Raw genomic sequence first — 27,678 nt, forward strand, 5'->3', positions numbered from 1 at the left:
AAGGTTATTTTTGAGAAGAAGGCTTTTTCTACATCTGGCGACCAGAACCATGCTAATTGCATTTCCGTCTTCCTCAATAACCATGTTCCTTCGGGAAGGAACAATCACTATAGTGGCGAGTCGTGCCTAAGAGGTTAACACAGCCATCTTATATTGCTTTGTAAAAATAACAAGTACATATTAATTCAAGTTGTTGGCGATTTTGTTGATAACATATGTATATCTGATGAAACATTGAATATATTCGTCGCAAATATCAAAGATCGTAAATTAAAAAATTTGGTTAATCTAGGTATTCCCTGATCGCTATTCCGCGAGCGTATTTGTTTCAATAATACGTTTCATATTGACGGAAAATTTACAAGGCTCAAGCAAACGATCAATCACGTAAACGTTATTTGACGTTGCCTCCACAGCGACGAGTAAATAATCTTTCAGATAGTAAACTCTATCGAATCAAGTGCTGTATTACATCAGAAGTACCGAACATAAAAAATGCATCTAGAAAACCTATCGACGCCGTATCTTCTTCAAATAATTTTTCAAAACGCTCAACAGCAGCGACTTTCGACATAAAAAGATTACAAAAAATTTTTCTATGTAAAATAATAGTCGTGATTTTCTGAATAGTAGCGCCCATTACCAGTCGATTCGTGTATTGAAATTAGGTGTCACGATTATCGCAATCGATTAAAAATTCTACAGATACTAATGACAGATAGTATCTATTATCAATTAAAAATTATACTAAATCCGGTTCGGCGCGAATAGAAACTCACAAGCTGATGTCGCTTGATTAAAATATCCGGTCGCGACTTCCTTGGTCAGGTAAATGCACAATTTCATGGTGGAAAGTTTCCGTACTTCCGACTCTTCGGTGATTTATAAATAATCCCGGAGAAACTGGTATTAAAATACTCGACTTTCACGGGTGGACACCGGGCTGTTTGAAATTCACCCGGGAACGTTTCATAATCGTTAGAAGTAGCATCGTCGAAAAGGGCCCGGGATCCCTTAATAACGCCCGACCACGGAGGCGTGACTCCTCTTTTTCGTTTCATTCCGTTCGACCCATTATTTCTCAGAAAAACAAAGGTAACGGTTAGAAGAATTCCTTTCGAATCACGATGTACACAGAAGTTATTCCCGCAGACCTTTTACTCCGTTCCTCTCTCTCTCTCTGCCCGCGGTTTCTTCCCTTGTGATCGACAGACGTTATTTCCCCTCGACATGCGCCACCTTTTTAGCGATCCCGGCTCGGAATCGGTTGCCATATGGCTCGATACGAATGTAGGTCGCGTGCAGGCACGTGTGTCTTTTCGAAGGTAAAAAGCAATTATTATTTCCCGATGACGATTTTGCGATCTCGCCGAGATGCGTTGAAAAATTCTACAACAACGCGTCGTAGATTCGCCGCAATTATCTCAACAATTCTGCGCGTTTAGCTATGCCTAATTTGCTTATTAACGAACGAATACCATCGCGAACGCTTACAGATTTGTTATGCCAACGTTTCCCACCGGTTCTAACGATCGCAACGGACGAACAATTATCCGGAAACGAAGCTGGCGCCAGGCACCGCGCCTTTTGCTTTCTCATTTAATTACGTCGCCGCAATTATGCCTCTGTGAAATCTCGCTTTTCTTTTTCACGCTTTGCTTTCCAGAAACCGCGACGAGATCCACGCGTCCGCGAGCGATTGCCAGGCCAGGTGTTGAATCAATAGATAAGGAAGCTCGCCGAATCGCTTCCTCGAAATCTATCCATTGTACACGAACGCCGACTTCGTGTCCGAATAAAAGCCGCGAAGGGGCTCTTTCCTTCACCGAACCTTTCCGCGACGACTCTACTTATTCGAGCTTCTCGCGACCTGCACGAACTACTTGACCGCCATATTTAATAAGGCAGCAGGCACGACGGCTGCTCGACGGCTCGCGCGCCGTGTTTTCATTGTTACGAAAAGAAACAAAGACGCTCCCCGCGCGTGATCCGTAATGAGCGCAAACAACGTCGCGCAAAGGAATCGTCGACGCTTGATAGATCCGCTACCTCTCCGGTGACCCCCTTCTTGATCTTCGACCGACCGTCGTAATTGCATACGACCGAAGCACGCGTTCAAACGCGATAATGCAAGTGCCCCCGTCGCTCGCCGGACAGTTATAATGACTTTCTCCGAATCAACAGATAGCGCGAGCACGCGTTTACGCTGTTAACAGCTGCTCTTCGCGTGACACGGTCATAACAATGTCGCGCAACCCCGCGGAACAATTGCGGAATAGCAATGTGTGCCGAATGGACGGTGAGCTCATCAACATTCGGAGAAGACCGGCGATCAAAAAAGGAGTCCGACCGAGCGCACGGATCGATGAACAGTCAGAGTGCCGGCATGCGGAGACAAAGTTCGAGTGACTTGCGTTAATCACGCTGACTTTCCTTCGTCTTCTCCGAAAGTATGAACGCGGCCAGACTTGTTCAAATCTTCGCGTATCAATACATTTTTGCATATTTTCTTGAGTCTGCCTCATCGAGATCTTCTTCAAATATTTATTTTTACCGTCGTTCGCGTCTCTTCTTCCTTGGCGACTAGCTCGCGATACCTTGTAGATTATTATAATATTGAAGTTTGCCTTTGTTGCGAGCGATCGACGCGAGTGGATTCAGTTTGAAATCCCAGAAGCCACGCGATGGAAGTACATATACTTTCCGGCGCGGCGTTTATCGTCCAAACACTCCATGGTAACGAATTCCACTCGATCCCTGGCTTCCGTGGCCAACCTCGCGACGACACCGATATCACGTACCTATCAACGTGAATCAAATTCTGGCACGATGCTGAAGTTCCAGACGAAGACCAAGGAGGACCTAAAGCTGGCCGCGTCCATAGAGCGTCGCCGGCAGACGGACATCGAGAGGAAGCAGCGGATCTTCAATCCGCGATTCAGAAAGATCGGGGTGAGTGTGGCGGTCTCCTGGATCGCGGTTAGGGCGATCACCGTTCGTCGACGTGTCGTGACGCGTATCCGGCACGCGTAAGAACAGCGTTATCTGGTCCGGGAGATACGAAGCGATGATTTTTGTCCGTGCCGTTCGCAGATAGACAAGGAATTCTTGGACAAACAGGTCGAGGAAAAGAAGCAGCTGCGGCGGCTCGAGCAAGCCCGGGAATCCGAGCTCGACGAGAATTTGATTCGCAGCAGCGGCCTCGCCTTGCTCCTAGAGAAGCAACAAGAAGAGGTAAAACTGTCAATTACGCGGCGCGGGGGGAAAAAAAACGAGTGGCCGCCGGCCGGATGATTAATCGTCTTGTACAGTGTCGTCGTTAAAGATACCGAACGATCGTTCGAACGCTGTCGCCGTTGTTCCTCGGCCGCTTTTTCAACTCGTTTATGCATCGATAGCAAAATCAAAGACTCTTTTATACGAAAAATCTAGAGCACAAAGCAAACACTGTGAATTTATTCGCCAATCCAATATATAACAGTTAACAATATACAACATTGCAGGAAAGGCGAAAAATACACGTCGAGATCGAGCAGTTTCGTCGATGCTACCAGCGGCCGGAGGATCGCCGGGACTACGATCTCTACGATCCGAACTCTTTGAAGAAATCGCAGTCGTCGGGATTCGGCGATGGCGACTCGGCCTGGGCTCAAAAGTAAATACGGCGTCGGAATTTACCTACCCGGCTTCCGACTGTAAATTTAACCGTGCACCGCTGTACCAGTCACCGGCAATTTCCGTCGAGCAAATCGGAAAAAAACCGTCGACGAGAGAACGGTATTTAAATATTTGATCGATCGACTATGCAGATTCCAGAGCGAGGAGGGCTCGAAGGGACGGCTGAAGGCGCAAAAAGAGGAGATGCGATACTGGATAGAACAACAAAAGGAGGAGCGTGAGAAGATCGAGAGAGAGCACCAGGAAGCCGAGAAAGCGTACCAGGAAGCCGTCATCTCCAGGGACAAGCGTGCCGCGGCATTAGATCAGATGGAACGTGAATGCCGTCGAAGGTTGAACGAAGCCACCGCAAGATTCAATCGAGCCCTGGTAAGGCTTTCTCCTATTTAGTCCTTTATAGAAACGGGCAAAGAAAACAAAACGCGCCCGGAACTGTCGGGTGGATAGAGATAAGAATCTTATTATCTGACGATTCTATTTTCCTGGCCGCGCGAGAGAAACCTTGTTCCTGCTCCCGATTCGGGATCACGGCTGTCCCGTTCGCGTACACGCGGGATCATTGATATTCGCGGACGACGAGAAAGTGAGAATTCAGATAATTAACGGCCCGGCCTCGGCGGTCCTCCGTCGCATTAATTGATTTAAAGTCCTCTCTCGTTGGCTTTCCCGGCCGACAACCAACCGTGAAATGTCAGAGTTCAACAGCGCCCGGGGATTCCATCGTTCTCGATATGCTTTCTGCATCGACGGTGTATGCACACGCCGCTGTCACCTCCTTATTTTTCCTCCGGCGGGACCCCTGTCTCGAGTTTTCTGGTAAATGCGGAATTTGCAAAGGTCGACGAGTGTTTGAGAGTCTTCCGCCGCTTTTCCAGGCTCCGCGAACGATCACCTTGAACCGGTTGCGATCGACTCCACTCTTTTTTCTCGAGCACGGTGGCCGATGGGTGCACTTCGACTCTTATCGGCAGGCGTTTCATTTCGTTTAATCTTTAACCTTCCTACGGTGTTCCCAATAGACTGTCGTCCAGTCACACGTAAACACCACTGAAAAAACATATAGACATTTTTGAAAATTGCAATATAATATTTATTCATAGAATTTGTTCCGCAAGGTGGTAAATAAAAATGTTGCATAACTTTAATACATACACCGAGCAAGGTTCGAAACAGTGGATGCGTATAGCTTCGAAGTAACGCAAACATAACCTTAACATTTTTGAAAACTGCAACATGATACAATGTGCTTCGGCTCACTGTGTCGAGAAAAGAGAAATTGATTTGTAGAATTGGTTCCGCAAGGTGGTAAATAAAAATGTGGTATAAATTTAGTACATACGACGAGTTAGGGTTGAAACAGTGGGTGCGTACAGCTTCGAGATAACGCGACACAGAAGACGACGCCTCGATAACTTGTCGCATCAACCTACGTGTTTCCACCATTCCTTAACTTTCGCAATCGGTAATGGTGGCATCCAATTGCCCGATCGTAAATAAAGCCCCGCGTACCTTTATGCCTCGCGCATAAACTTTCCTCGAAGGTGAGCATCGTTTTCAGAGAAGGAACAAGGTTGCTGTCATCGTCGAACAGGCTCGATGACGTCAGCCTGCACGGGTCTCGATAATAACGCAACGGTCGCGAGATGCTGCGCCCTTGACTTTTTATTCCTCGAAACGTTCGAGCCGTTGTGGATCGAGTCGGTGTTCCGAACGACCGAAAATGTGTGTTCTCTATCTCTCTCTCTTTTCGTGTGCACGTCGCCTGCGACGATCAGGCGGAGGAGCAGGACCATCGCCGTCGCTGCGAAGCCCTCCAAGAAGAAGAGGACAAGAAAGCGGAAATCTACAATCACGTGACCGGGGACTTCCTGACCGAAGCCAAAGAGCAGGCGGAGAGCAACCGTGGACCGCAAAAGCCGCTGGCTTCGCGCTACAAGGGAATGAGTCCCGAGGAGCTTAAGGCTATCAGGGATGCGCAGACCTGCCAGATGGTGGAGATCGAGGTAAAAGTCGCGGAACGGTTGTTTCGCCTACATAGCCCGCGCGCGACCCCGCCGCGAAAGGTTGAAACAATGCCAAACATTGTCACGACCCTGACGGGGGCTCGAATAAAGGGGACGGATTTGGCTGGCTCGTGGGAAACTTAATTTTCTTTTCGTTCTCCTTCCCGTCTAGAAAATGAAATTGGAGGAGAAGCGAATGAACGAGGAATGGGACCAGTTGATGAATTCGCACGCCGTCGCCGCGAGCAAGTTCCACGGCGAAATAGAGCGGAAAAGAGCGTGAGTATTTTTTTTCTTTTGTCGAGCACGTCGCGAGAATTTCGAAAACACGCTGCAGAATAATGCTTTGCAGGGAGATAAACAGAAAGGTCGCGGTGGAGAATCTGCAGTTGGCCGAAGAACACAAATCCCATCAAGAGTATCTCAACAAAGTTCTCTATAAGAATAGACCGACTGCCGAATTCTTTGAGCAATTTAACAGGGACGCGCGCTAAGAAGAAATTTAAATTGAAAATGTTTTCAGAATTTTTACCAACACGAGCATACGTTTGTAATTAATTTATCGGACTTTACGATAAATGAATCGATTACGACGATACAGATTTTTAATAAATTTACAGAAACCGAAAATTCGTTATTTCTTCATCATTTGTAAAATTATTTTTCTTTATTATATAGCGTGCTTATAATATTCGCATAGTTATTTGTGACCCTTCTACCATTGTAAAATGATCTCGATTGTTATTATAAGCACTATATAAGAATCAATGACTTTTATCTATATAATTTGTAAAATATTGTGTTATGTAGCGTATAAATATAATTTTATCAATTGCACATTACTTTTTACGTTTAGATGCCGTTAGCGACCTCTGTTCCTATATGCGTGAACTTACGTGTATCTCTGTCGATAACGGCAAAATTGTTGATGTTTACGCGTTGGAAGCGAACGCGTTATCCGAAATATGTACGATATGAACGTTAATTATAAATTAAACTAACAGTATGTTTAGTACAATGAGCCTTAAATAAAGACTGTAATGTATAGTGTATCATTCTAATAGCAATAAAATGTTGGAAGTACAGCAGGATCCAAATCTCAAAGCAAGGTTCGTTTTAAGGTTATTTAATTCTTGTTTCTGTCTGAAGATTACAGTAAATAAATTATTTTTTCAGCAGCACCGACGCAGATGCAATACTTAAAGAACATAATGACACTGTGGAGGATCTAAAGCGGGATTTGAAGTTATGCAAGGTACTATCTTTTTTACAAAACTTTGTACGCGTTGCGTGTATTGCAAATATCTACATAATCACGATTCATAGGTGGAACAAAATAGTATAAGGAATGAATTAGAAATTTTACGAAATGAAAGTCAAAAAGTTCACGATATAAAAGAGTCCTTGAACCGTATTCATTTGGAAGAATGTGGCAGTCAAGACTCTCATAAGAAAGAATTAGCAAATTTACAGGAACGCCTTGTGTTACTAGAGACTGAAAAAGATTCGGCATTACAGCTATGGCATATCTCATTAAATACCATAAGCGCCTTAGAGGAAGAATTACAAGGTCTTCGTACAAATGGGAAAGGTACAAAATACTATCAGGAGCAAGCAAACGCTATTAAAGAAAGCTATTCTGAAGCTATAAAAATGTTAGAAGAGAAACTTACTCAGACTAAAGACAATTTTATAAAACATCAAACGCTCTATCAAACAAGTAAAGAAAGGGTTGAAAGTTTAACCAAGGAAAAGGATCAGCTATTGGACAAGTACAGAAATCTACAAACAGAGTATCAAGAGAAAGGTCAGTAGTAAATATCTATTTATTATATGAGATATGGAAATATCATTTTTATGTTTTCAAAGATAGGAATAATCAAATAACAATAGAGACTCTAAAACGAGAATTAGCGTATGCAAAAGCAGAATCTAACAAAATAGCCCAAACTAAATTAGAACTGGAAAAGAAATTGAACGAAGTTAGGAGATATGCTGAAAATATAGTCGAAAAAGATAAAGAAACGAAGAATAAAATGGCAGAAGCTATTGACCTAATAGAATCAGCAGTCAGGGAAAAAGATTTAGTGCTCCATCGTGAAGCTCTTATTTCGGAGGAAAAATCGAGATTAGAAAACAGACTGACAATAATAGCAAATGAATATGATGCAAAAATACAGGAATTGACTAAAAAAACTCAAGACGAAATGGAATTACACAAGAAAGCCTATTTAACTGAAATTAAAGAAATTAAAACAGAATTAAAAGAAAAGACTGCATTGCTAGAAAAAACTCAAAGAGAACTTAAATTCACTGAAGAAGAGCTGAGTAAGGTACGTCGAGACTCGAACGAAAAACTATTAGATTACGAGCAAAAAGCAAAACGCTTGGAATTCCAATTGCAAGTGTACAATGAAACGATGGCTAAGAACACGTACGATGTTGAGATTAAGCAGTTAAAAGACAAAATCGCAACTCTTGAAAATAATCTGGTAAGTTCAAATAACAAATTACAGAAACTAGAATGGCACCAATCTACCAATGTGGAAGATCAAATGAAGAAGACTGATCGTGATAATAGAGACATATTGAAACAATACTCGGATCTAGAAAACCAATTATCTAAAACGTTAGGTGATAAAGAGAATCTTATCCTACAAATGAATACCCTAAAACACGATTTTGATCATGAAATACAGAAAAGAGACCATGAAAGATATTCTCTTGAAAATAAAATTCATGAATTAGAAATTAATCTTCAAAAAACGAATTGTATGAAAGAAAATAAATTAAGAGATAATTTCAATGATGAAGTGAATTCTTATCTGCACGAGATGAAAAATAAACGGTCGTTGGATATAACGTAAGTGAATTTAATTCTTCAATATTTCATCATTTCCATTAAAAATAATATTTCTGTTACAGAGTACAAAACAAATGTCACTGCTGTCAATCGGTATTATCGGATCACGTGAATAAATTGCAAGAAAAATTTGACAGGAAAACAAAGGAGTTGGTCCATCACGTTCAAGTTCATCAGAAATTGAGCAAAAAGTATGACAACCTTTTTTTTATATAAATTAACAGGTACTTTAACTTATACTTACTCATAATGTAGATGGAGAGATGAAGCTAAATCGTTGACAGTGAAATTTCAAGGAAAAACCAAAGAACTAAGAGGTAAAATAAGTGCATTGCAAAAAGAAAATAATGAATTGAGCACAGAATTGTTAACTTGCAAACAACAATTGGCCCAGCATACATTACAAGATATACAGAGGTACATTTTTAGTAAGTTATATAATACGAGTGCATTATTAAATAACAATGAATATTTGTTTTTTCCAGATTCAATGCAACAAACGAAATTAGGTGACAATATTGTTTTTCATTTAGGAGAATTTTACAACCGAAACTTGATTGTATTAATACTATAAGAGCATATCAATTTATTCACATTGAAAAATCATTGTACATTATACATATATTTTGTTTCTTGATTGAATATTATCTATTTAAGAGAAGCATTGCCAAGATGTGTTCATTCTTTGGATATAATACAGGCTGTAAACAAACTAGGGAACCAATATAAAGTTTCATCACCCTGTTCATCCAACCATGCCAACCCTTCTTTCACCATATGGTCTAATGCTTTTTGAGCACGATCTGGTTCCCAGCGCAAATCTTTGTACAATATAGACTTAGAAATGTATGCATTCCCAGATAAACTGGCTTGTTGTAATACAGCAGTATGATCCATACTAAGTTCTCCAGGAACAGATTGTACTAAATGCTTACCCCCGCCAATTGGAACAATAGAGAATCCGCTTCCAAAAATTTTCAGCTTTTTAGCTGCAGCTAACAAGTCCTCGTTTGTTATTTCTTGGTGTTCCTTTCTACGACCTCTTGCTTGAATAAGCCTCGTTCTAAGTTCATCCAACGATATTAATCCACCATTTTTATAATTTGTCGCCATGCAAACTTCAACTATTTGTACAGCAAGCTCATAATAGAAATCACCTATACCAAGAACTGACCAGAAACCTTTGTTCGAGGCTAGAGGGTCAACTCCTATCGAGGCACACATTTCAGTGAACTGTCGTCGAAAACGTGCGTTCTTTTTAATTTCATTTTTATGCTTGGTCGCAAATTCCTCTAAATTAACACGAAACGTTTCCATTTGCTTCGTCATTTGCTCAAATTGATTTTCTTGAATCTCTGTCCCCTTGTCTTTATATTTTTCTTGCTCTAGCTTTTGTTTTTGAATTGCACCAACGCCCGCTTTTCGCCTCATCGTGAAGTATATTTAGCAACACGTTATAGATTATGAAATGTAATACAAGCCTCTGCACTGGCACGGCGTTAAACTATACTTATTCAACTTTAAGATGGTGATGTAAATTGTCAAACTTGTACAAAATACAGGCTATTCTTTCGATAATATAACCTCGTATTGACGCGTCAGTATAATAATATATTTTCGTATTACCTTCACTTTGATCCCCTCATAATTCGGGTTACAGGATCAAGACATAAGTTTCGACGTAACATGTTTTACTATACATCCACAAAACGTTGAAGTAAACAACTTGGAAATCTTACGTCGTTTACGTCGTAAACCATCGTAAACTTTCTTTTGTGAATCGCTCGACGCGTTTCGAGTTGTCCGCGCTAGGTGTCAGTTGGCATCGTTCAAAATTTAAATATGGCGTCATTGATGGAAATTGACGATGAAGAAAGTGATTTACCAACTTCGAGTAGTAGTAAAGGAGAGAAAAAACGTTTTGAAGTGAAAAAGGTGAGGATAAAAATAGACGAGAATATTCTGTAAAATATGTACACAAATTATGTGCCTTACAACAATTTTGTTGATCGATCCTAACCTTATTCTTGCATTGTCATTTACCTTACGTTCACATGGTTAATATTTCGAGTTCTTTTAAAATTATGTCGTTTTTCTTTTCAGTGGAATGCTGTGGCGCTTTGGGCATGGGGTATGTATACATAATTTGTATTATTTTATAATTCTCAACCAAAAACAGAGTATTTATGTTATTCCGTTATTTATTGAATATTTCAGTAATTACAGCATTCTTTTTCTTCACAGATATTGTAGTAGACAATTGTGCCATATGTCGTAATCACATTATGGATCTTTGTATCGAATGTCAAGCAAATCAAGCGTCAGCTACTAGCGAAGAATGTACCGTAGCCTGGGGTGTATGCAATGTACATATGCAAAGATAATATTTTTTGTTATAATACACGCTTAATATTGCTAAGGCAATACTTTTCAATTCCTTTATTTTAATATTTTGATTGTTTCTCTTTGCATAGCATGCATTCCATTTCCATTGCATCTCGCGTTGGTTGAAGACTCGGCAAGTTTGTCCACTTGACAATAGAGAGTGGGAGTTCCAAAAGTGAGTACAAATTTATAATATCCAAGAAGCTTGGCAATGCTGACATTTAAAGGCATTCTGAAACCGTTTGTGTTCCAGAGAAATAAGAAATGTTGTTAGTACTTTGTATTGATATAGTATACACTAATTTTTAATTACATTTATTCCAGATATGGTCATTAACAAAGTATGTTCAACTGCCACCAACAACATACTCGAGAACAAAAAAAACCGACATAGGTATGATTAAATGTAAACGAAAGTTGATGAAACGAGGTAAAAATTCAGTGCAGCTTCTCGAAATTGACAAAAAGGAGTGAAAAATTAAAAGAAAAGATATTATTAATACATGGAATATTTAGAATGTTACTGCACTGGCATTATAAAGTTTATACTGCGCACTTATTAAGTTAAAATAGCAGATATTAAAAAAACTACAAGTTTCCGAATCTCTCCGATTATATTGGTTACTGCATTTTATAACATATAGTCATCGAATATCGTGATCCAATAAATAAATAATATAAAACCAACATCAAGCCTCCACTGATCTCCACATCCTATAACGCTACTATTTTCACAACGTGAAAACCGACTCTATTTACAATGGCTTATTATTAAAAATTGAGCCATCGACGCTGAAATATTTTGCGATATTAGTTTGTGTCGAAAGAGAAAATAAATTATTACACTATATTCGATGCGTTTCAGTGAGGCTTTTTCTACCGAATCTTCCAATGATCCTCTTACCTGATTTTAAGAAATACCACCCGGTGAAAGTTTTGTCCTCCCTGTTGCCGTAGCTCAAATCCCGTAATCTACTCGTTCGATCAGCAATTTTTGTTCTTTAAACGGATATCCTTGAAATGTATGGTACAATAGATGTAACATAACATCCAACAACGTTTCCTAATAGGTTGCTCCGATCGATCGGCCCGGGAGGCCGACATTAAATATACGCGATAAATCGTACAGATTTCGCCTAGCTCTTCGAGATTCGGTTCCCGAAGCGGACAGCTAAAGTCCTGTATTTTTCATCCATACCGGCGCGTTAAGTAAAATCAATCTCACCGAAGTAGCTACGACAGGTTTCCCTAATAATAGCTTTTACGTAGCGGCGAGCACCGCACGGTTTCCCTACCCTCACGCTCTTATCATTAATCCGCGCCATAACGGGTGCGTGGATTCTTAACGAGACATTACAACCACCGTGACCCGTGACGTCACGTCGAGGCCAATCGATCGCTTTGAGATCATCTCGGGGATCCCTTTTCCAGTTCTAGTATATTCAAGAGATACGGGGCCAATACTTATCAAGCGGCGGAGCCCGTGGAACGACGAGCTGGCTTCTAATCCAGGCATACAGCGAAAATTACATTCTCGCCGTGCGAGCGACATTCACGCGGGGAAATAGAGAGAGGGAACGAGAGTCGGTCTCTGCAGAGGGTGGCGGAGTGTATTAGCAAGCCTTTCTGGCTCTGATTTTCCCTCGTCTCTCGTTCGTGTTCTATCCCCTCCCTCTTTTTCTTTTTTTTTTATTATATTTCAGCCACCGTGAAAGAAAGCACGGCATTATAGAAATGAGATTCGTTTAAATTTTCATTCGGGTGTGAGCTGCGACGCGCTCCAATAAATCGCAGTAAACAATCGACGATGATGACGTAGATGTAACCGCTTCGACGGTCTTCTTTTGCCAATTTTCAATCGCCCGTGCAACCGTCGAACTTGAATTTCATCTAAAATAATTAAATAACCCTCTTAGTACCGAACAAAGATTTGGCGTGTTTCTGAACGAAATAGTTTCATGTAGTTTGGTAAAGTTTTGGGAAGATATAACAATTTTCTGAGAGCCGATAATTGGAAAATTTAAGAAGAAATGAAAAAAAAAAAAAATAAAAAGTCTCTTACTCCGCACCCTTGCGCAAAACAAACCATTAACAATAAATCGCATTTTACATAAATTTCACATTTTTATAAATGTCAAAATACAAACTTTCGATTTTCGGTAAAAAGGAAAGGAAAGCTATTAGTTGTTAAAAAATGATAAGAAAACAATATTTTCTTAAGCTTAGCCAGCAGCGATATGTTTTTGACATTAAAAAGGGTTTAATTCTGCGTGTCCAAATGGATATCGGATGATTCTTAGAGAACAAACTCCGACGCGATATTTATAACCGTTTATCACGGCTACTCAAAATGTTTACCCGACTATAAGAGATGGAATATAAATAGAATTTGCGTCCTGGCGCCTTGCGATGGGGAACGATAGAGGATTCGGTTAGGCGAATGGCCACAGGCGGGGCTCGAAGGGGGCTCGAAACGGCGTTCGGGAGGATGGCAAAAGGGGTAGAGGATAGGAGTGCGAGTCGCGAAGGCCTCATTTCCGCCGGAAACAGAGGTTCCCTCGCCCCTGCTCCGCGAGCAAGCCACCCTCTTTGGGCTCTCGCCTTCCTTGTCTCGTCCAGATGGCAGAGACCAATCGAATTAAATACATTCCCGAGGATCGTCCAATCGATGACCTGCGACGGCGGTTTTTGTCTGGCAGTTGTTCCGTCAATACCGCTGTCATTTCTTTCCCTCGAAGTTGCGTCGTCAGGACCGAATAATTCGCTTCTCGATAATTGTTTTATTCTCTTGCTCTCTTTCTCGCTCTTTCCTTCTCCCCTCCTGGTTCTTTTTTATTTCAACGGGGACGGCGCGCCGTAGCACGTCGAACATATTGAAAATTCATTAAAGCCCCCGAAGTGTAATTAGGTCGAGAAGGAGTTCCGCCGCCGCTGACCCTTGCCTGATTCCTTTACGCTTCGTACTCGTTAGATAATTTCGTTTCGATTTCGCATATCGATACGTCTTCGTCTTACCTACCCGGTTCCTCGTTCCAAGAACAGGAAAGAGGAGAAACCAACTGTTACTCGGCTTCTTTTCCCGGACGATTATTTCGCTGTCGCGTTCTCAACGGTCTGGAGAGAGAGTTTTCGCTAGCGCAAGCATATTTCAGATCGCCGCGGAATCGCGGCTCCCCGCTAGTTGCGCGTTATATTATTTAAAAAAGTTTCCCTGCCGGGATAGACCATCCATTATCCGCAACTCTGATAAATCCGGCCGGGCGTTCCAGCTCCTTGTGTTTGGCGGATATATCAAGGTTTTCTCGTCCCGTCGCTTTTGCGGTCTGCTGTTCTCCTCGCCCTCTTCCTTCTCCATCACTTTAGACTCGACGGGAGTTACAGGGGCGGACAGGTAAACCCGATAAATTGCGAGATTTTGCCATGGACAGCCGTGTCAAGCGACGCGTCATCCCCGAAAATTCTCACCTTCCAGCAGCTCCTACGAGCAAATCACGAATGTCTTGTCGTTTTCGAGTCATTTGCTAAAAGTGCACGAGTTATCTTAATCGTGGCCATTCGAGTAATTCGTCATTATTTATCGTATCCAATACTTTCTCTTGCACTCTTCGGACTGAATTAAAAACATGGGATAAGATGACATAACCTTGACAGAGTACACGTCTTCAATGAATGCTGCAAAAAAGTACAATATAATATACATATGCAATGCCAATGTGTCACACTGCTTAAGTGTAATAGCATAAAATAATAGCAATTATTAATTGGATAATATACACGTTACTGCAGTCAACAATAAAAAGCGACGAACGGATTTGGGTCACTTTCAAAATAAACAACTCATCGAAATCTTTGCTTGATCCATCCTCTGCACAGAAAAATGTCTTTTATCCTCAGTGTCTCAATATCTGTAAATAGAACGTTACTAGTTCATAAGTACGACTGTTGCCGAAATAGTATTAGGTTTTTGAAAAAGTTCTCGCCGTTTCTCAAAAGATAGCATTAGTAGTACTCCGTGCATGGAATTTCTAATGGTGACTCATCGGCAAGAAAGTACTGCATGTAACCTTAAATTTCAGTGTATGATTGTTCACTATAGTGTCAACCACGTACTTATTTATTGGTTTTAAAGATGTCTACTTTTGTGCCGAATAAAGTGTTTTTGCGAGGAATTTTATTGCACTACTTTATTCAAAAGAAATCTGCATCTGAAGCACATAGAATTCTTGTTGAGACTTACGGCGACAATGCTCTGTCGGATACGACATGCAGAGACTGGTTTCGATGCTTAAAAAATAATGATTTTGAATTTGAGAATAAGAAACGTTCTGGCGCACCGACAAAGTTTAAAGACGTAGAATTAGAAAAATTGCTTGATGAAGATCCATGTCAGATGCTAGTACAGTTTGGAAAAATATTGCAAGTAGATGCGTCAACAGTTTCGAAACGTTTAAAATGGTTAGAAATGTTGCAGAAGCAGGAACATTGGGTTTTAATAAAAAAAGCGACTCTAAAGCGATACGATATCGGCGTCTTTCCCCTCTGCGAAGACCGCGTGCGCGTGTGGAAATTAATGCAAGGTACAAGGTATAATAACTGCTATCGTTATTAATTGGTCAATTAGCCTGGCAATTAATAGCGTGGTAAACGCGGTACTCGTTGCGTATATTGAAATCACGTGTCGTTGCAGAATACATAAATTTGATTCGCGAACCTTTCTAAATCGATATTGCTCGAAATAAATTCTTGAAAAGGTCCCTGGACGTATGCGCCGACGTTTTCTGTATCCCCGGCCAGTACGGCGAGTCTAAGATTTCTCTCTCTTCCGCATCCAAAGGTTTTTCGCACGTGAGTTATAGATTCTAGGGTAGTAGTAAACGTGGCTTCGCGAGGCAGGGAAATCGTTGGGATGATAAATCCTTGTTAAATCCACAAAAAAGAGGAACAGAACAGACGGTAAGGCGTCAGGGAGTGGCGACGCAGTGCTAACGCTCTCCGTTTCTACTTTCCTTCCTCCGAGATTTGTATGCTCCTTGCAAAATGTCTTCACCGTATAGAAACAATTGCGACGCTATATTACAAACATTTGCATTTCAGGTTTACGCCCGTTTTACGTGGAACGATATAAAACAGCAGTTCTCGATTTATTTTTGATGCCGAAACATTTCCGTTGGGATAAATAAATATATGTTGTTGTAAATAAAAAACGACAAATCAAAAATTGAAATAATTTATTAAACATACAAAAAGAATAGATTTACAATAGAGTCAGGATATCATTTCCGTAGAAACAGCTATCACTATAGTATTGCGATGACGTCGGAACAACTTTATTTGCTTGTATTAATAATATAAAATTATCGACAATCATAAATTGTTTAATTGGGAACCACTGATGTAAGGAGAAAGTATCGTAATGTTAAGAATAAGGATCAATTGTTTTCAGAAATTGGCATCGATAACTTCTTGCAAATCTGCTTTTAACAAATTTCAAGATAAATATCTCGTACATATTTTTTAGTGCAATATCGATGACTATATTCGAATGGAAAAAGTAAATCGTCTTTTTTTTTGTTTTAGGAATTATGATAACCAAAAAACTTGTAATCGTTCTAACTACGAAGGAAATGGTATGGCAAGGGTTTAAGCACAGTTCCCTCTAATTAGACCTACCCGTAAAAACTCCAGTTTTCTAACTATATTTTAAAAATATTGAAAAATGTTGAAAAATTCGAATGACCGCAATTCGATGGCACGGAAAGGTACAAAGCTTTTCGGGTGCGCTGAAGGGGTTAAAAATCGACGAACGTAATTATAAAGAATAAATAAAGTAACTGGAACGGTGGCGCCCCGTAACAGTTGTTCGTGGGAATTTATTTACACGGTGTCCAGCAATCGAATCCCGGAATCGCGACTCGTGGAAGGTGGGAGGACAGTAAGTGGAGCATTAAGTTCGAAATTTCGGTACACGGCGTACACAATCGGGCCCGTATATGCGCTATTCTTGGTGGACGAGTCCAAGAGCACTCGATAGGCTAAGTAAATCAGAGGCCTTTGGTCAAGAGTAGAGCCTCCACTCCGTTCAGAGGGGCTGCGAAGGCGGGGAGGGAGGATTGGGAGAAGCAATAGTGGTGGCAGGAGCAACAAAGGGTTGGCTAAGAGCCTCTTCACCGACCACCCGCTCGCTTCCTCCGACCACCAAAGCATCACCTACTTCTCGCTGCAGCGAGGCTTGCTTGCCCCGTGATGTGATTGCTACCGAAATGTGTTTACCGTAAACCGTATCAAACTGTCGGCGTCCACCATCACCGTTACCATGTCTTTTCCCCGCACTACACCGATAAAAGTAGGCATCGCCCCCTATCGATTCGGCAACGGCCGTGCCGTCGCATCCGTTCGTCTCCTGGAGCTTTGAAGTGCCCCTTTTACCCTTTGTCTCGTACCCGCCAGTTTAGAAGTTCCCGTGCGGTAGCTGGCCGACAAACAGCGTGCCGAAGTTTGCCCCCTCCACCCTCCACCCACCCCGCCCACGAGCCCCCGTAATGTTGTTATTTGCGAAAGCTCGGTCGCTTTCTTCTCTTTCTTCTTCCTTCTTTCTCCTTCCCTCCCCCGCCGTTTTAATAGCTCGGTAATTAAAGGGATGGCCGAACGCTAATGTAGTTTGGCTGTGCCTGTTCAAGTTTTGCCATCCAATCCCCTGGCCCACCCTCGTGGCAACGCAACACGGCTGTTAAAAGACACTGGCGGTTGGCCGACTAACTTTTCAACGCGGCGAGTTACTCTACGGGGAAATCGAATCGAACCGCGCGCGTGACATCGTTCAGTACGGTGTTTGGACGACGCTGGTCGACCGGCACTTGTAGCAGGTTTTCCATATCTCGAACAGGCAGATCGCCGAGTGGAAACGATAGAATATGGCGAGCGGCATGGAGACGTGGGTGATGATCGTCCATGCCCAGACGCCGAAGAACTGCAGGTGATCGGGCCGTACGCCGGCCCGCGACTTCTCCAGCGTGTTCACCGTCCAGAGGGCGATGTTGACGACGATCAGGAAGGTGATCAACTCCTTGCCGGGCTTGTCGTTCCTCGAGCATCGTCTTCCCCACGCGATCTAGAAAATTACGCGAAATTGAAACTACTCGAGGAAATGATTAGCTCGCCGGCGGATCGATCGGGTCGCTTACTTTAATGAGCAAAGTTTGGCTGGTGCTCTGCATCAACGCCAATAAATCCGTGATCAACGAGAGCACCCAAGTCGGCCCCATCGTTAATATATCACCGACCACGCCGAAAAGGCAGTGCAGATACACGCCGGCCTGAGCCGCTGCCAATAGCGTGGTGTCCAGCTCCGACGGTTTGATTATTTTTTGCTGGAGCGCCTGCAGCTTCAAAGTTCCGGCGACCGAAGCGAGCATGCCTGCAAAGTTACGCGTTTAACGAACGCTTTGTTCACAGGGGGGGGGGGGGGCTACAACACGGTGTCCGACGGACACCGGTCCGCACCTAACGCTAATATGGTCGCGTCCAGCGCCGTGACCTGCACCACCGCTATTTTCATTTTCGCCTCCTTCAGGACGAAGAACATAATCAGGCTTAATATCGTGGCGGCGACGATCAGGATCCCGCCGAACAGGCCTCTGGAACACGGTTTCGGTAGATAAAAGCGCGGTCGGCTGGTTCCACGGAGGGGACCAGAGAGAGTGACTTCGAATCTTAACGGTGTCGCGTTAACAAATTAACGCGCGGAGCATCTTATCGATTTAATTAAATTCCTGTCTGACCTGTGAGAGCTGCTGCAATCTATGCTAAGGTGATACGAAGATCGCGTCGAGCTCTCGCCCTTCGCATCGATCGTCTCGTCCACCCTCTTCCACATCTCGAACAGTATCACTGCGCAAATTAAACTGAATTCGATTGTGCACGGGAAAAGGAACGGGCTGGCGTCTCGCAGCAAAGACTTCAGGATCCCGGCCTCGTCGTCGTGCGTGTGGCCCAGCTGTTCGATTTCGTGCTGCGTCTCCTCGACGAGCGCCTTCGGTGGGCGGGCGGCGACCGGCAAAAAACAAGACAAACGGAATTGTTGAGTGGACGCGTCAAAAATTAAAGCGGTCGCGTACACACGCACACGGTCGCTCGGCGAGAGCAGCCATCGGGGCGCGGAATCATTGTTAATATTCGCCCGGTTCCCACGCCCGCGGGATCATAAGTTCGATATCCCCTTATGACGCCCGAATAATTTCACCCACACCTGTCCACTAACGCAGGGACGAATATCCTATCCGACGCTGCTGAATGCCAAATACTATAAATCAATATGTGCCACGGGTCGTCAACCGCAAATTCATATTTTCTACTGCAATTTCATGTTGTATACCTTAAGGACATTGCGTTTCAATAAATTCAATAATATTGGTAACTAATAACGTTTTTCTATATCTAAGGGTTATTGCATTTTGAGGTATTTGCTGAAACGAAATGAAATATAAATTAGTAATGTAGATATTAAAATAGTTGGCTCGATGTTTTTAGAAAATCGACTTGGACCACTTTCGAAATAAACCGCTTAATCAATTAAATCGTCATAAATGCTGTATAGAGTACGCGACTATCGGATGTTTAATAGCTAGTTTGAAGTAGCTCTGACAAATCGACCAGGCATTACCGTTCACAGAACAAACGTATAAATTATTTAAACCCTATCCTATCAATAGGAATGTAAATTGAACGAGTGGATACCTCGTTATCACAAACAAGTATGTTTTCCATTTCCCGCTTCGAGCTACTTTGTACCGAATACCGTGTGCTCGGCATAATACACTCTTGGTATAATATAATATTTATGAGAATACACTTCCACCTGTACTCGCCTATTTGTCAAATTTTATAATTATCTGGAAACATTAATTTTGCATTCGATTCTTACTGCGGGATTTAGAGACTTTTTAAGTGAAACACTCGGTAGTCGAAGAATGGTATACAATGTACAATTCATTCGCACGTTTCAGCTGTCGATTCTTAATGCAGCATTAATATTCATAGCGCAACATTTTCTTACCGATATCTTCCCCTAAAAGGGTACTTCAAGATTTAAGCGACTGAAACTCCTGCTTTGGAACTGACAAACACGAAACGTGAGTATTAATAATAGCATTTAGAGCACCACTCAAAACTCAACTAGGTAGAAGTGTTGTTATTTAACCTCTTAGGGACGACTGTATTTTATACGAACGAAATTTTGATGACCAAAGTACCATTTTATAGCTATAATAGCTATACACTTTAATCGTTAATTTTAATAATTAATAAAACAATTGAGTAAAGCACGGAACATTTACGAAAGCCACTATAGTGGCGCGTCGTGCCTAAGAGGTTAACTATCTTCGGAGTAGTAGTACTGTTGCCCAGATAACCTGCACTTTCGAGGGCAACGGTAGCTCTCCTTTAGCTCCTAGCGGGACTCTCCACAAGTTAACTATACATTATTAGCAGAAGACAGTGACACAGATCGACTTTAGATAACGTCGCAATTCAGTGAAATAAAATAAGCATCGACCAATCGCCATAATAACGGCGATTCGCACGAGCGAGAGAAGAAAGTAACATGAGATCGTAAACAGTCCGCTCATTCTTTTCTCACGTCTCCACTCTGCTAAGACGCTTGCCCCGTAGCTTTGCCTTCGGCTCGTGGATTTGCCCTTACCCGCTGCGAGGCATGCTGAACAGTTCGGATCTAGTTTCAGACAATTAATTTCAATTTTCACATTTATCAAGATTAACGTGTCTACAAGGGTCGGCTCGATACTATTTTTACTAAACTAAGTTAAAAGACACTTTTCAAATTTCAACAAAAAGACACTCGAAAGTTAACTTAAAATTAAATTCTCCAAGTTAAATTAAAATTAAATTCTCCAAGTTAAATTAAAATTAAATTTTCCAAGTTAAATTATTTCTCCGCAATTAATTCTTTGACTTTTGTACGATAGGTTTGGACAGAAGAGCTCGGCGGGTCGAATGTTTAAGGAAAAAAATGTAAATTTGTCAGCATGTTGCATCGTTGTAGCATTACCTGTAGCCACTCGCATAGGTTGGTAGCGATCATGTGCATCAGGCCCAGTTTCGCTAGGGCGGTGTGCTTCGATAGCTTGAGACTCTTGCTGTTCAGAAATATGAAGTGCATCTGTGCCGTGACCAGCAGCAGCCTGGCTCCTGGTGTAATCGCCCTGAACGGGCCGGAAGCTATTTCCGCCCCAATTTGCAATCCCGTAAATACCAGCGAGCCGGCGCCAAATCCCACTGCGCCGAGCCTGAGACAAAAGCTGCCGTACTGTTGCATCTAAGAGACAAAGATTTCAGTCTACGTATCGCGTTCCTGAATACTTTCCGTTAATTAGAAAAGCCGTATGATCGATAGGGAATATTACAGTATAATAATACATAGCTGCAACAGGAGAACTGTTTTTAAAGTATATATGCATAGCCGTATAGCCTGGGAAAAATAATTCGTGATTTAACATTTGTATTCTTGTAGAAAGGTCGCTTTCGCAGCGACGAGTTTGCACGACTCCAACGCTAGGTTAACCTCTTAGACACGACGCGCCACTATAGTGGCTTTCGCGGATGTTTCGTGCATTACATGTTCTACGTAAGCCCGGGGGAACATTCATCGATAAAATAAATATTAGTTATTAAAGTAAACGGATAAAGTGAAAGTGTATATATATATATAGTATATATAATGTATATATAATACATTAAGAAAAGAATATATACAGCTAATATTATATATAGCTATGGTAATTTAGCTAAGAAAAATTTCATTCGCGCGAAATCCAACGCGTGCCAAAAGAGGTTAATTTATCATAGAAGGGAACTCGAAGGTATTACCTGTCCGAGATTCTCGCGATCTCCGTTCTCGTCGAACGTGTACGTCTGCTGTTTCTTCGCGTTTTTCTGCGTCAGATTCCTCACGGCTTTGTCTCTCAGCACGATGACGTACATCGCGACCACGAAAGCAACGCTGACCAAATAGAGATACAGGTAAAATCCCTGGAAAAACAAATCACCGTGTCGTTCGAGGCGCGCGAGAAAAATACAACTGCGACAAGCAGAGGAGGGTTTCTCGTTCGCGGCACAACTATATTCGGAAAAATTTCTCTCAAGTTTCTCATTGTCTCTAACGTGTCGACGAGTGTAAATTTGGGGTTCGCCTAGGATCGAGAAGCTTCGCTCACCTGATTCATATACGGCGGCACCTTTTCGGTCACGCTGGCCGTGACCGGCACCGCGACACCGATCACGATCAACAGTTTCGCGTAAAGGGTGCTCATGATCGACACCATTTCCGAGTGGCATTTTCTCCGGCACATGGGCGTCGATCGTTGCTGGTCCATGATTTGCTGTTGCTTGGCTGTCGAGGAAAGTTTCGGTTGCGTTTTGGGGATTTCGGGTCGGCCGTTGCCGAGATATATCGGACGTTTACCTTTGGTTGCCTCGAGAACGTTCAAAGGGACGCACGCGGTGTTGACCGGCGACAACGGCAAGAAATTCGGTCGCTGCCTCTGCGGATCGATCTCGCTTTTCTCCAGGTGGCTCTGGTTGTTCAGCGCGACCGTTTTTGATCCGGGCTGTTGTTGACTCGTGAGGAACTCGTGGTCCTGCGGTATGCAGGACGGCAGCGACATGTTGCTGCCTATACCTGAAATCAACGCTCTGTCGACAGGAACGAGCACGCGTGCGTCTTATGTAGGCTCGAGCGTACATGTTATTGTTTCAACGTCGCGCGACGAGTTACCGTTTTTATCGTTTACGCCGTCCGCTTTAGTTAGTTATTTAGCCGCGTCCCGGAGCGTTTTTCACATCGATACGCCGAACGATATAAATTGAATCGAATCGCTGAACCGTCGGCTCCGAAAATATTCCGTTCCCGCACTGGATTCAATGATCGTAAAATTATACGGTTTCCACGTCGAAGTGCGTCCACGTTTTATGGCGGCGCCGCGGGCGTGCGGGGGGGACCTATCGAATTTTAGCGTTCGCGGGTTATTAAAAAACGGCGATGATGCTACCGCGAGCTTTCGTCCGGGTCAATGGGGAACGCGAAAATTAGCGACAGCGACGATCGTTACCCGAGCAGGCCTCTCCTGTGGTTGATGACGGCGGTCAGCGACATGCTTTGTCGGCGAAGGTGGGACGTTCTTCCTCGGGGCGACGCGAAGTACTCTTTTCCATCGACCTCGGGCGGCATGGTTATCGATCGCATTGCGTCGCGATTTTTCAACTCGGCACTTGAACACAACAATTATTCGATATAAAATCATTCGTCCAAACAAGCTCACCTAATTTTAAATTATCCCTTCGAGTTGCGACGCGAGACATTTTTTCGCTTGCTTTAGGTTGTTCAACACTTTGACTGTATTGTGATAAAACTATTGTGTACGTACGTGATATTTAATTGAAATTATTCTTTAATTTGTCGATCACCACAACCAATAGCAATTTTTGAAACCAATCTTTTAGCCATTGTCTAGCGAACTAATTCCTCCGATATACCAAAAAAAAATTTAGGTCGCTTGGTTCGATTATAAAAAAGTTATTTCGTTTCACAAAGTGTAGCAAATACCTTTTTCACCGGCTACACGGCTAACGGAATTATTTACACGGATTTGAAAATAGTTTTCTGTCCGATTCGAAAACTGCGGACACCTGTGCAGGCTTTATGTTTAGAAATAATTCTTTCAGGAAAAATAAAAAATACTTTTTGAACAATATAAAATATAATATAGCGTTCACTGTAATTTACCTGTTCGGTGTAGTCGATTGAATATTATTCATAGTCCGCTGCCGTGGTCCCGGACCGCGATAGGCTGAAAAAAATATGCAATCGCGATAGTTTCGCTTGCCGAGCACCCTCCTCTGCTCATCAAAATACGTGTAAAACGCGCGTCGTACGTTCGTGAAAGTTCCTTTTTCCTTTCTTCCAGCAAACGTTGCGTAACAATCGTTTCGGTTTATTCACCGACAATGCGTCAAACTTTACCTAGTTCGTTCCGGGGTTGAGCGAGCCCGCCCCGCGCTGTATTTACTTGGCTGTTCGCGCCGGGGGAAACTTCGAAATTTATTCCCAGGGAAATTCGCCCGCGTTTTGAATTTTTAGTAGGCTGGCCAACTTCTTTCCGCGCGGCGGCGACCCGTTGCGCTTAAACGCCTAGAAGCAAACCGATTCTATCTCGGGGCTGACACGGAATTTATAGACGGCCGTTGAAACGGCAATCGTCTGCTCGCCGCCATCTTTAATCCCTTGCGCTATCGCTCCTTTCATGCTGCGACGATTACCACTTATTCGTACTTAACCCTTTGCGCTCGAATGGCGACTCTGCGACGCCATTGGAATTGTTTTAACGGGTTCGATGATTATTTTTAAAGATATCGTCGAAGCTTGGATTTAAAAGATTGTTGATAGTGTAATTGTTATATGAGTTACAGGACTCAATTTGGTATGCATAGAATGAATTTTGTTATATAAAATGGAAATACTGTGAGTAGAGAAATTATTTTTGATTTGGGGTCGAAGTGGCTTCGAGTGCAAAGGATTAAGAATTTTTCTGATAGGACCAGACTATTTTTGTTTCACGTATTGTCTTTATTTACCTTCGTTTCTATACTTTGATGACAGATGAATTTATTTTTACTTCAAGAATTTATTTTGCATAAAATCTTCCCCACAAATTGACTCGTTATTAAAGTGCAAGGAGTTAATTACTTAACCTATTCAAGGGTTGTACCAAAGCTGGCACGATCAATTTTTAACACTACTTCTATCAATCAATAATACTTTAAAGTATTCTCGAAGTTGAAAGTCAAGCATTGATAACCTTAAATATCATTCCTTCGAAGTCAAACGTGATAAATAAAACTTCGCACCAGTCTCCGAATGTATACTCTTCAAAGAATCTCAGGTGCGCGCGAAGGATTCCGTTCTAAGAGAGCCGAAAGATTCTTCTTGGATATATCCTTCTCAAAGGAGTCCACAGCACCTCGAAAGGATCTCCTTCAATGGAATCTAGAGATGTATTTGGAGAAATCCTTGCCAAGGAATTCAGGTGGCCCTTGGAGTAACTTTTCTTTTTCTTTTTTTTCTAGCAAATCCAGAAGCCCTAGGTAATGTCGGCCTTCGGGGAATTCAAAGAGGGGGGTTACCCTCCCATGTGGATCCGGAGGAGGTCCTCGGAGAGATTTCCACAAGATATTACCAAAGTTGGTGGAATTGGTCAAAGTAGCCGAAGGAAGAGGCTAAATATGGCCAGAGGGTACGGCTGGTGGCCGGCCGACGTGGTCAGGTGATCCCGTCGTGCTCGCGGCTGCCAAAACTCGATCCGGTCCCAAGGGTCTTCTTCTATCCCCGATGCTCGAGGGACACGATCTTCCGGAATGTTGCCGTGCTAGAAAATCGTATCGAGCTCGAACTACTCAACGATGATACTTTCTTTTTTTATACCGCGGTGTTAGCTTTGATCCGATACGTTTGCAGTGTTGGTCTGGAAATGCGGTTAGGATACAAGTGAGATAGGTATCGACCCAGTTGTTCAGACGAGTCTAATTAGGGGGTGCGGAATACGATACTAAAGTTTTCCCAGTTATTTCGAGGACATTCTGTATATAATCAAAATAAATTTGTCAATTGTTTAAAGAAAGTGTCCCTGGACGCTCTAGAATCAATATAGCTACCATTTCTATTAAATCGAAATATTGAATCTCCTGTCATCGAAGTCTACAAATGAAAGTAAACGAGGACAATCGTGACACTAAAATCATCTCATGACATCAAGTATATAATTAAGGACGAAACAGTCGTAATGAACGTAGCTCTGAAAGACAATGCAACGGGTTAAGGGCGAAGAGGTGATCAACGCGGTTCCGGGAGACGTCGCGACGGGTTGAAACCCAGCGGCGCGTGGCGACGACGGAAAATTCGAAGTTCGTCGCGGCCGAATTCCGACTCCGTGCGAGCACCACTGCCGACAGGCGGCTGTCGCGTAACCGGACCAACTTCGCCAACTTTCGTTTGAATCGCGTTAAACGAATCCCGGTAAACTGTGTGACGCTATCGGCGCGTCAGTCGAGCAAAACGTTCCGGCCGTTGCGTCGGGCCGTGGTAACGTCGTATCGGTGTGCCGCACGCACACCGGGCCGCCCGTTCCCCGGGCCGACGTGAATCGCACAAAAGCCACTTCTAGCACGCCTTTTGCGAAAGGTAAACGCTTTCATGCGTCCGTCCCGACGACAAAATCTCGAGCGACTGTCTTTTGTCCGCTACAGTAGTTTCCGCGCGCGTTAGACTTAAACGGACCGCACGCGCGCGGAATTATGAACATTTGTTTGCGCCGCGCGGGGAACGCCGATCCGCCTGCAGGAATTAAAAGGGACGCTTGTTCGCGCGATTACGGGGACCGGACGTCGATCGCGCCGCGCGATCCGATACGGAGAGCGTATTTACTTCGAGAACTTGAGCAAGTGTTCTTGACACGATGCTCGAAGTCGTTGACAAGGGTTGCCTCGGCTGCGAACCCCTCGATTACGTGTCCATTGAATCTTATTTCTGATTCATTGTACGTAAGACTGAGCCTGACACGACGCCGCAGCATTGTAAAATCCAAATTTCGTTTCGCGATTCTCCGTGCAACTTGTGCGTCACTTTGGACATGATTTATCCAACGACTAGCAGCACAATAGTGCTGAATTCTTTCTAGGGTATTAAACTTTGAAAATTCTTTGGAATAAAATGAAAACACGATATAGAGACTAGAAAAATGTTAAAACAAAATTGTCGTCGCTCGGAGACACCCGCTCGTGCAATGAACATGACACGAGCTCGATGACCGACGATCGACCGATATGCATAATAGAATAGACGCGTTTATTACCTTTCGAGTTGACGAATTAGATGATGTCGTTTCGAAGCTTTCCGAATCGCCGCTTTGATTAACGAATCGTGGAACCGGGCCGGTACACAGATGAAACGCGGGATCTGGCGCAGCTTTTTCACTGGCGACCAACCGCGGAATCGATCGAACGCTCGCGAGCGCGCAAAAAAAAAAAAGAAAAATAGAAAAAAAAAAGGGAATAAAATGTCACGAGCCGGCCGGGAGCGCGCGTCGACGTCGATTGGTCGGATCGATCCGTCCGGCGTCGATCCACCACCTAGGCTCGAGGAATTAGAAAAAATGGTTCGACAACACACGGGGCGGATGGTCAACGAATTCGGTCCGCGACTTGCACTGATCTGACGGAAAAAACACGCGGTGCGCGGCTTGTCCTGGAAGGTCAACGACAAACACAGTCGGTGTTGTCGCGAAATTAGCGAGAAATTGCGAGAAACGGCGGGAATCCGGCGCGTTGTGAACGGGGAAAAACGGCTGGCCGACGCGGTGCGCGCGCTGATACTGATCAATTTAATAATCCCATTAATATCGAAGCTTCACCAACTAAATTTAAAGAAATGGGAGCAGCTATATTAGAAGAACAAAATAAAAATCATATCAATCTTATTTTATGTATATAATCAATTATACCCTTATTAATTATTAATATTAATTATTACTTTAAAACCAATTTAGGATCTCAAAATTGTATAACGAGAGCATTACGAACAGCAAATAAACTTGTCCAAAAATCCACTTCTTTGGCAATTCATTGAGCCAATTTACAAAGGCAGCAACTCTAGCCATTAAAACACACACTCTGTAATTAATTCAT

At 42.9% G+C, this 27,678-nt stretch overlaps 5 protein-coding genes across 7 annotated transcripts; 3 read left to right on the forward strand and 2 right to left on the reverse strand.

Annotated features, from left to right (window-relative positions):
- Window positions 1–2,829: 2,829 nt before the first annotated feature.
- On the forward strand, window positions 2,830–6,253 carry LOC144473800 (RIB43A-like with coiled-coils protein 2). Its single transcript, XM_078188021.1, has 7 exons — window positions 2,830–2,952; window positions 3,094–3,234; window positions 3,504–3,655; window positions 3,810–4,047; window positions 5,454–5,681; window positions 5,854–5,960; window positions 6,034–6,253. Exons 1-7 carry the CDS (start codon window positions 2,830–2,832, stop codon window positions 6,173–6,175), a joined length of 1,131 nt encoding a protein of 376 aa, XP_078044147.1. The 3' UTR covers window positions 6,176–6,253.
- Window positions 6,254–6,628: 375 nt separating this feature from the next.
- LOC144472857 (uncharacterized) lies at window positions 6,629–9,165 on the forward strand. Of its 2 annotated transcripts, none has more exons than XM_078186265.1 (7): window positions 6,629–6,790; window positions 6,858–6,936; window positions 7,008–7,488; window positions 7,551–8,544; window positions 8,607–8,735; window positions 8,800–8,961; window positions 9,030–9,165. In XM_078186265.1, exons 1-7 carry the CDS (start codon window positions 6,753–6,755, stop codon window positions 9,055–9,057), a joined length of 1,911 nt encoding a protein of 636 aa, XP_078042391.1. In that variant the 5' UTR covers window positions 6,629–6,752; the 3' UTR covers window positions 9,058–9,165. The 2 variants fall into 2 exon arrangements, with proteins under 2 accessions (XP_078042391.1, XP_078042392.1); XM_078186266.1 differs by having other exon boundaries at window positions 6,861–6,936.
- Window positions 9,102–10,314, reverse strand: Lsn (vacuolar-sorting protein SNF8). Its single transcript, XM_078186267.1, has one exon. The coding sequence runs from the start codon at window positions 9,973–9,975 to the stop codon at window positions 9,223–9,225; it is 753 nt and encodes a 250-aa protein (XP_078042393.1). The 5' UTR covers window positions 9,976–10,314; the 3' UTR covers window positions 9,102–9,222.
- A 7-nt stretch (window positions 10,315–10,321) lies between these two features.
- On the forward strand, window positions 10,322–11,779 carry Roc1a (Regulator of cullins 1a). The gene is made up of 5 exons (XM_078186268.1): window positions 10,322–10,479; window positions 10,648–10,675; window positions 10,789–10,910; window positions 11,019–11,104; window positions 11,254–11,779. The coding sequence occupies exons 1-5, from the start codon at window positions 10,387–10,389 to the stop codon at window positions 11,264–11,266; spliced, it is 342 nt and encodes a 113-aa protein (XP_078042394.1). The 5' UTR covers window positions 10,322–10,386; the 3' UTR covers window positions 11,267–11,779.
- A 5,707-nt stretch (window positions 11,780–17,486) lies between these two features.
- LOC144472602 (proton channel OtopLc) lies at window positions 17,487–27,181 on the reverse strand. Of its 2 annotated transcripts, XM_078185835.1 has the most exons (11): window positions 26,847–27,181; window positions 23,726–23,789; window positions 23,052–23,210; window positions 22,406–22,635; window positions 22,158–22,333; window positions 21,811–21,972; window positions 20,993–21,259; window positions 18,708–18,958; window positions 18,430–18,563; window positions 18,111–18,343; window positions 17,487–18,037 (listed from the first exon to the last, which is right to left on the reverse strand). In XM_078185835.1, the coding sequence occupies exons 2-11, from the start codon at window positions 23,755–23,757 to the stop codon at window positions 17,747–17,749; spliced, it is 1,935 nt and encodes a 644-aa protein (XP_078041961.1). In that variant the 5' UTR covers window positions 23,758–23,789; window positions 26,847–27,181; the 3' UTR covers window positions 17,487–17,746. The 2 variants fall into 2 exon arrangements, with proteins under 2 accessions (XP_078041961.1, XP_078041959.1); XM_078185833.1 differs by having other exon boundaries at window positions 22,158–22,635.
- Between the last annotated feature and the right edge of the window lie 497 nt (window positions 27,182–27,678).

Source organism: Augochlora pura, chromosome 7, assembly GCF_028453695.1.
Source record: "Augochlora pura isolate Apur16 chromosome 7, APUR_v2.2.1, whole genome shotgun sequence".
NCBI classification, from domain to species: Eukaryota; Metazoa; Arthropoda; class Insecta; order Hymenoptera; family Halictidae; genus Augochlora; species Augochlora pura.